Below are 8,666 nucleotides of genomic sequence, written 5' to 3'. Positions count from 1 at the left end.
CGTGCTACGTCAGGTGGACCAGAGTCTGCTCTTCCTGAGCCTGGACGTCCTTTCTGAGGTCCTGGTCTGGTCCCTGGTTTGACCTGAGATCGGGTCCGGCTTCGGGCTGGGTTTGGGTTGAGGTCAGGGACATGTCCTTAGAAGGATGGTTATGTGAGCGAGTGTGTTTAGGTGGAATGAAGCGGGGCAGGATTTGGAGGCCTCTCTTTGGTTGCCGTAGAAACGATGATGTAAGGCCAAGCTTGGGGGACGGGGGCCTTTCTGTCTTTCATTGTTTTGTGTGTGTGTTTGTGTGTGTGTGTGTGTGTCTAGGGGGGGCAGGCCGTTAGAGGAGTCTCACTTGTTTCAGGATTGAGACGCCAGAAGAAACGAGGAGAAAACAGCAGGAAAAGAGGAGCAGGAAACGCTGGCTTGGATGTTCACATAAAGAAACTCCTGCTGATGGACTTCAGGTGTGGTACGTGTCCGTGTCTCTGAGAGTTTGTTGTTGTTCAGTTTTGTTGGAAACTGCAGAGAGAAATGTGTTCCAGCAGGGACGTTTCTAACATGTTTGGTAAAAGTTCAGATTGATGGACAAGTTCAGAACATTTGTCTCACTACAGGAAGAAAACACAACTCATTCCTGGATCCAAAGTTCAAAGTCCAGTTGAGATAAACTTAACTCTAACCACTAGGGCCTTGATCCAGACCTGCAGTTTTCCTTCTGACCACTAGGGTTTTGATCCAGACCTGCACTTCCTCTACTAGGGGTCTGGATCCGGAGCAGCATTTCCTCTACTTACCACTAGGATCTGGATCCAAAACTGCAGTTTGTCTACTGACCACTACACTCTGGATGCAGACCTACAGGTTTTCATCTAGACCATTTTTTCAGGCGTAAAAGTAGTGGCAGCAGCCGGAGTACAGACGTGATCGCCCTGCGCCGTCGTCCCGGGGGAGAAACCTGCAGCTCTGTGGAGAATTACCGCTGGCTGAAATAAATAATTTAGGAAGATAAATGTTGGTTTAATAGATGAAATCTAACAGTTGTAGCTACGCCTGTTAGGAAATTTGCTCCGAAAATTTCGAGATTTCTGCCTGTTGGCTCTGGAGCTGATTTATGGGTCCGCGTTAAATCGACGCAGAGCCTACGGCGTAGGGTACGGCGTAGGGTACGGCGTAGGGTACGGCGTACGGTACGGCGTACGGCGCGCATCGCCGCGTAACATCGACAGTAACATCGACGCAGAGCCTACGGCGTAGGTTGCGTAACCTACGCCGTAGGCTCTGCGTTGGTGTAACGTGGAACCATAAATCAGCCTTTATTCTGGCGTGATCTTTGGTAAACGGGCAAACAAGTGATTATGTACATTCACTGAGTGAATATTATGAAAGTAAAATATATATTTCTCGATAGAAATGTAATCAAAACGCATTTTTATGCAGAAACAAATTCAAAATATTGATTTTATTCACTAAAAAATAAGAAATGTCCGCCATGTTTTTTTTTTTGGATTCAGTCCGCAAATGACGACGAAAAGCATTCTGGGAAATTTTTCTGTCCCTAGATCAACTAGTGAGCATCGGAAATCCCTCGATCCGTAGGGACAGATTCATAGCCACTACACTTGTTTTCTTCACTCCCCCTAGGTGAAAAGAGGAATTGGGACACCACTACCCTCACGGGAACGCGCAAAATTTAGGGTTAGTGCTGAAAACGAGGGGTACTGGTAGTATTGGGACAGGGCCTAAAAGTCTGAGCATTTTAGTCTTATTTTAGGCAGAATTGTCCAAGACCATTTTAGTCTAGTTTTAGTCAAAGATTGTATTTAGCCAAACCTATTTTACAGTTCAAACAAGTTTATCTTATTATATTATTGTTACCTTATAGACTCAAGAATACATTCATTCCAGATACAGAAGACTCTAATTTGTTTTTATAACATATTTATTTTTCCACATTTCTCCCCATCTTTTTCTTTTTCAACGACACAATGGGTTTTCTTTTCCACATCTATGTAGGAAAGAGTATCCAAAGATGGTTCTTCTTCTTCTCCAGCCCCAGAGCAGATCCCCGCGTTTCTCTATGTAACTTTGTTTTTAACAGACGTGAACCTAGAGCTCTGCGTTAACGGCATCAGCCTCTAACTCTGCAGCTGATTCTGGATCTGATTCCCCGCTGCAGCGACTGGGATTGAGGACTAACGTCACCCAGCAGAACTAAACCAGAGGAAACTACTGAAAACATGGACATTAAGGAGCTTTGTTGGTTTTTGTTTTACTAGTTTTTGTTTCAGTCTTACTAGTCCTGGTTCCTGCTAAACCAGTCCTGGTTTCATCTGTACTAGTCCTATTTTTGGAAATGCTTGTCCTGGTATCAGCTCTAGTAGTCCTGGTTTAGATCCCACTAGTACTGGTTTCAATTCTAGTCCTAATTTCATCTCAAGAGTCCTGGTTTCAGCTGTGGTACTTCTGGTTTCAGATCTACTAATCCTGGTTTCACTTCCATTAGTTCTGGTTTGAGATTGATTGATTTGAGATCCTGCTTTTAGTTCTTTTAGTCCTGCTTTGAAATCCACTACTCATCAATTCAGATCTTCTAGTCCTATTTTCATCGCTAGTAGACCTTGTGGCATTCCTACTAGTCCTTGTTTCAGTTATAGTAGTCCTGGTTTCAGTTCTCCTACCTCTGGCTTCAGTCTTACTTCACTAGTCCTTTATTCAGCTTGGCTAGTCCTCTTTTGAAATGTAATAGTCATGATTTCAGCTCAACTAGTCCTGGTTTCGGTTCTACTAGTGTTGCTGTCAGCTCTACTAATTCTGATATCAGTTCTACTAATCGTGGTTTGAAATCTCATAGTCCTGGTTTCAGTCCTACTAGTCCTGGCTGCAGTTCTACTAATTCAGATGAAGAGATGAGTCTATGTGCATATATCAACTCCCAGCACCATATTACATATAAGAAGTGTAACTAAAAAAACTCCCCTTTAGGAGGGAAGAAACCTGGATCAGGACCTGGATCATAAGACCCTCCTGCTGAAGACCAGCTGGGTAGGGCAGGAAAAGAGAGATAGGAAAGGGAGGATGAAGAACAGAGAAAGGAGAGACACAGATATATTGTCAAAGCTAGAAAAGACTGGAGTTTTCCACTGGAATCTGATTTCCTACGGTGAAACACCAAAGATCAGACTGAATTCAGAGTTGGATTGTAGAAAGTTATGTCCATGTTGTTCTTGGATTGCTAGATCCTTGACTTTTATAATGTCTGAGTGGTCATCAATATGTCATTATAATCGGGAGGGCGTTTAGCCCCAACGGGCCAGAGTTGGTAGCATGTAGTAGCTGGTCACTATGGTGACAGTAAAGGCTGCTTGTCGTTGGAACTGTGTTTGGCTGAGCAGGAAATTGTATCCCTAAAATAAAAACGATTTTGTTTGGTGCGCTGCATGTGAATACAGTATGATGTTTTTGCAGCTGTAAATAGTTGTGCCTAGTTGTACCAGGGCTTAATAAGGGGGCGGTTACGATTTTAACTTGCTTTATCATCTTTTTTTTTTTTTTGATGCCTTGAAAAAGGTCTATGACCGAAACATTGGCCCAATAAACACGAGTACGGTGAGAAGAAGGTGTGCGGGAGTTTTCTTTTCAAAATTGGCTGTAGCTTTCCTCCTCCGACGCACCTTTCTGCATATCCGGTGTACTAAAAGTTTTCTACTTCAGAACTTGCTGTTTAAAATGACGTTGTTTTCTATGCTCTGTGAGAAATAAAATATACTTCCTGCTGTCCTCCTTTTGTCTAAGTCTCCTCCACCGACTGACACCATCCTCCATGTCATGGCTGACAAAGACCTTCCAGGTTCCTCCTCATCTTCAGCTGCTCACATTAGCAGCATGTTGCCCAGATCGTCTCCAACTCTTCACCAGAACGGCGGCCTGCAAGAAGGACCAAGACACCATAGTCCCAGCGACGTGAGCCAGGCCTCTAGCAGCAGCTCCCCCCTCAGGACCTTCATGTCAGGCTTCAGAAGTCCTGGACCAGGATTTGGATCCGAGGGTAGGTCTGGTGAAGGAAGACCCAGAGGCCACAGCCTTGGTTCTGCCTTCAGAAACAGGACTCCCACCTCCAAAAGGAAGGTAAACTTTCTATTAAATTGTTAAACTGAATCTTTTTTTTTTTTAATATATTTTTATCCCAATTTTTTCCCCATTTTATCACCCAGTGCTCCTACCTAAGTCAGTCCTGGGCATTGCCATCCTCTACTGAGCTCAGGTCTCCTCCTTAACCTGAGGAGTGGGGTGGGGCTTCTCTGGCCGGACGTAGCGCGTGGAAGGATCACGTTATTCTGGTCGGATCCTCCTCACCCCATCTGGCGCCCCGGTTGGCCAGAGGGGGCAGTAGAGCCCAGGACTTTGCATGTTTTTGTGAGGTTAGCTCACATTGCTACCCAAGGGAACACGGGGAGAACATGCAAACTCCACACAGAAAGGCCCTTTCACCAACCCCACCCAGGGTGTGGTGCTGAAGTCATGGGGGAACTAACACGCACTCAAAACAGCCTCTTACGTGGATATTTGTAGTTGAAGAAAAAGGTGGTTTGGTCTGGCCGATCAGAGTTCCTTGGTGAACAGCTGGGTGGTTCCGCTCAGCACGGGATCCTGATACATAGCGGCTCTCTCTCTCGCTCTCCTGCTCTCCTCATCTCAGTGTGGATGCATTATAGGAACTGCAGCTGGGCCTCCTTCAGCTCCAGGTTGGTCCAAAGGTGTTCACGTCAGGGCATGCAAGGGTCCCTCGTTCGGCTCATCTGGGGCTCAGAACGTTTGCGGGTCACTCGTTGCAGCGCTGCAGACTGGCCATTTTGAGGCAACCAGACGCTTCTTCAGGCAAGATAATGGAGAAGGCTGACCCATAGCTAGTAGCTCTTCATGCTAAAATAGGAGCTGTGGCCTTTTTCATAGCTCACAGAGAACTCTACGGGACCGTGGACAGGTTAGAGGTAGAGATCATAGGAGCAAGAGAGGAGGAAAAAAGAGTTTGGGAGAAAGAGAGCAAGAAAGTGGGGAGCCTGCTCTTTATAGCTGGGCCCATGCTGCCATAAATCGACTGCGGCCCCTCCTGCAATTTGGGGTCCATGCCCAATGAGGGGGCTATTCCTTATCACCGAAGGACCGTAAATGCAAAGCCTGCTGGGGCTTAGAGTCATTATGGAGGTTCCTTTGTTTCGAACATTCGGTCAGCCGTAAGAAATCAAGGCTGGCCTCAGAGTTAGGCTTGAGAACTAGGCCTCGGAATTAGGCCTACGGGACGCGTAGTTACAATTTTTGGGAAGTGCACGTCAGGCGTAGCCCTCGCCGTAGGGTGCGCGTCACCGCGTACCCTACGGCGTAGGCTCTGCGTCGATTTAACGCAGAACTATAATTCAGGCTTAAGAACCAAGACCTATATTAACCAAATATGGACTAAGACCACCATGAACTAAGTATGGACAAAGACCACTATGGGTGAAATCTTCTATGGACCAATACGAGGATCCATTAACACTTCAATTAGATCAGTTCCTGATCCATTCCAGAGAAGTAAAACAAATTTAAGATCCATACCACAGCAGTATGACTAGTTTTTGGTCAATAACACAATAGTTACACTGGTTCCAGATCCATACTGCAGAAGTAAGACCAGTTCCTGATCCAAACTACAGCTGTGAGACCGGTATGGGCCAAGACCAGTATGGACCAAGATTAGAATGGACCAAGACCAGTTACGATAAAGACAACTATGGACCAAGACCATGATATCTAAAACACAACAGTAAGACCAGTTCCTGATCCATACAACGACTCTTTCTTTCTCTCGGCCGTACGACTACTTAACACTTAATTCCTTGTCCTATTTCGGGGGTCTTGTCTGATATGTGTTGTTGTGTGCCCTGTCCAGTTTTGTCTGCAATTGTTATTACTCTGTCTTTTGTACTGCTGTGGTGTATTGTTGCAGCTACCACCTGCACCGTGAAACTAATTCCACCGGCCTAGCCGTGTGGCAATAAAAGGAAGTTGAGTTGAGTTGAGTTCTAAAGCCCTACTCCAGTAGTAAGAACAGTTACTGGTCCATACCTGACTGGTAAGACCATGGTTCATACCACAGCGTTAAAACCATTTAATGAGCTACTGCAACAAAACCAATTCCTGGTCCATACCAGACCTGAAAGACCAGTTCCCAATCCAAACTATGTTGTTTGGTGTTATGGTCTGTAACTTGCACCAGTTCTGATTTTGTACTGTGATAAGATTTAATTCCTACTGAGATTCTTCTTTTCTGCTTTAATGGGCACAGACTTGGTTTGTTTCATCACACATTGATGTAACTGCATTATTAGCACTGAGATTCAATCAGATCAGTATCGATCAAGCAGCATTTTCTGACAGAAACTCCTGTTGACATGTTACTGCTGTGCAACTCTTCAGTGACCCAACTGTTGTTGTTGTAGCTCAGGACCAGCAAGCAGGACTCAGAGGCTCTGCTGGACCTGATCATGGAGTCACAGTGTCAGAGACTGGAGGACCAGAGGGCCAGCACCAGCTTGCTACCCCACCCAGAACCAGTTACCATATGTGGGACCTGCAGTCCAAATCAGCACCCTCCGCCAAGTCTGGACTTCTACTACAAGCTCATCCAGTACCAGGTACACCTTTAGAGAACAGCCAAGGATAATCTGTTAAAGTTCAGAAAGAAAACAGTCCAGATCTGTCAATCACTTTAAGTTAAGATGAGCTTAGACCGAACTAGTACTAGCTATTCACCAAAGCAGTAAGACCGGTTCCTAATCCATATCAAGGCAGTAAGACTGGTTCCTGATCTGTATTACAGCAGTAAGACTGGTTCCTGATCCGTATCACAGCAATAAGACCAGTTACTGATCCGTATTAAAGCAGTAAGAACGGAGAAGCAGTTATGGGAACCATTCTGGGTCAAATGCAAAATTGATCACTCTTCGTCATGGTCATTTACAAAGATTGTTTTCTCTGGTTCACAGTAAGACCGGTTCCCGATACATACCAGAGCAGTAAGACCAGTTCCTAACATAGTCAATCATCTTGAAGAAGAATGTATCTAAGGGTGTTTAAGTTCTTCAACTGGTGGTGGAGGACCAGGGGACAGTTCATAAGTGAACACACAGGTGAGCCATGAACCTTCAGGACTTTGTCCTGTTTCAGCGTCCATCTGTGTGTCTGCAGTCTGATCGGATGGAGGAGCAGAGGTGTTCCCTCCCAGATCTGGACGATGTGGTGGTTCCTGTTCCTGAGGGTCAGGAGGACTTCTTCAGGCTGGTCCATAGAGTTCAATCCAGGAGGATGGACGAGCAGAGAGCCCTGATGTTGCTGAGCTGCACCAAGGATGAGCAGGACCAGAGCCTAGCCGAGTCTTCCCACCATCATCCTCATCACTCATAAAGAGTCTGGTTTGAATCTGGTTCCGGATACTGACTTCAGAAGAGAACCAGAGTTCAAACTACTGAAGCTGAAGTGGTCACCGACAGGGTGCAGGTACAGGTGGATTCACCTGTGGACTAGCCAATCTCAGGACTGTGAAAGGGTATATGATATGACTCTACAGGACCTCTGATGGGTCCTGGTTCTGAAAAGCCCCCTGCAGGACAACACACCTTCACAGTCTTCTTCTCTGTTTTCAAATCACAGATGGGAAATGACAGTGTCAGCGTCTTTACCTGCTGGCAGAACATATTTCTGATACTCCAGTTTCTCTGTTGCCTCTTGTCACTCCATTGATTTATACCATATGTTGTTGTTTATAGGGACATTTGTTTATGTGATGTTTACACATTTTCTGCTGATGTCGTCATTTATCTGATCACCACAAAGATCTGCCAAGGAAGTTCAAATTGTGCTGAGAATCTTCCACTCTGACCAGGGAAGAAGGTCCAGAATGAGCAGGTCCAGGAACTGCAATCGGTCTAGTCTCTGATCTTTGGACTCTCTGATTGATTTAGATTTTTTATTTTGGTCCATTAGGATACAACATAATACAACATAAAAAAGGTCCAATATTTTAAGTGGCACCGAAAAGGTATAGGCTGAAGCCAAGGCTTATTATGCCTACCCTTTTATGAACCTCGACTCAGGAGGTTTTATACAAAACAAAACTAATAATTTGGATTCAAACATTGAAAAAGAATGGATATATTGGACAAGTAACAGAGGTAATTAGACAAAAAGCAAAGACAAAAAACAAAAAACATACTATAAATTGCAAGGAGTGATAAATTAAGTGGTTTTTGGCTAGAGACTGTACAGCGCAGAGAGCAGAGGTTATGAGTAGGGTGTGTAAAAAGAATTTAACATACCAAGTGGCTTACAGGGGTTCATTCATTCAGGGTAAAGCCTGATTTATGGTTCTGTGTTAAACCAACGCAGAGCCTACGCCATTGCAGTGACGCCGTCGTGAACCCTTTGGACTTCTCCGTCACTCCATTTCTCCATGGTGCAACACCCCCCCAGAGCGCTAGAGGGTTGCATTCTTTTCCTGAATGGTTTATCGTCATCTCTAGTTGATTCTTGGGGTTTTTTTTACGGACTTCCTCAATGAGTCGCTCCTTGACTTGGTCCATGTTGATAATGTTCTGTCCGTGTACAACAACAAGATGTTTAAAAATGGCGGGGATGGCGCAGTC

General features: G+C 45.1%; 1 protein-coding gene across 1 annotated transcript; it reads left to right on the top strand.

The window, feature by feature from the left end:
- Positions 1-342: 342 nt before the first annotated feature.
- On the top strand, positions 343-8,217 carry gpsm1a (G protein signaling modulator 1a). The gene is made up of 4 exons (XM_061730135.1): positions 343-452; positions 3,781-4,113; positions 6,465-6,659; positions 7,213-8,217. The coding sequence occupies exons 2-4, from the start codon at positions 3,814-3,816 to the stop codon at positions 7,426-7,428; spliced, it is 711 nt and encodes a 236-aa protein (XP_061586119.1). The 5' UTR covers positions 343-452; positions 3,781-3,813; the 3' UTR covers positions 7,429-8,217.
- The last annotated feature ends 449 nt before the right edge of the window (positions 8,218-8,666 follow it).

The sequence above is a fragment of the Cololabis saira genome, chromosome 9 (genome assembly GCF_033807715.1).
Source record: "Cololabis saira isolate AMF1-May2022 chromosome 9, fColSai1.1, whole genome shotgun sequence".
In the NCBI taxonomy this organism is placed as follows: domain Eukaryota; kingdom Metazoa; phylum Chordata; class Actinopteri; order Beloniformes; family Belonidae; genus Cololabis; species Cololabis saira.
The sequence above is the reverse complement of the archived record's forward strand: the minus strand, read 5'-3'. Positions and strand labels throughout refer to the sequence as shown.

Bases quoted from the DNA above. Each gene is read 5' to 3' on its own strand.
- gpsm1a (XM_061730135.1), top strand. From the start codon at position 3,814: ATGGCTGACAAAGACCTTCCAGGTTCCTCCTCATCTTCAGCTGCTCAC. The intron at 4,114-6,464 runs GTAAACTTTCTA...TTGTTGTTGTAG, and splicing joins CTCCCACCTCCAAAAGGAAG to CTCAGGACCAGCAAGCAGGA. The intron at 6,660-7,212 runs GTACACCTTTAG...GTGTGTCTGCAG, and splicing joins ACAAGCTCATCCAGTACCAG to TCTGATCGGATGGAGGAGCA.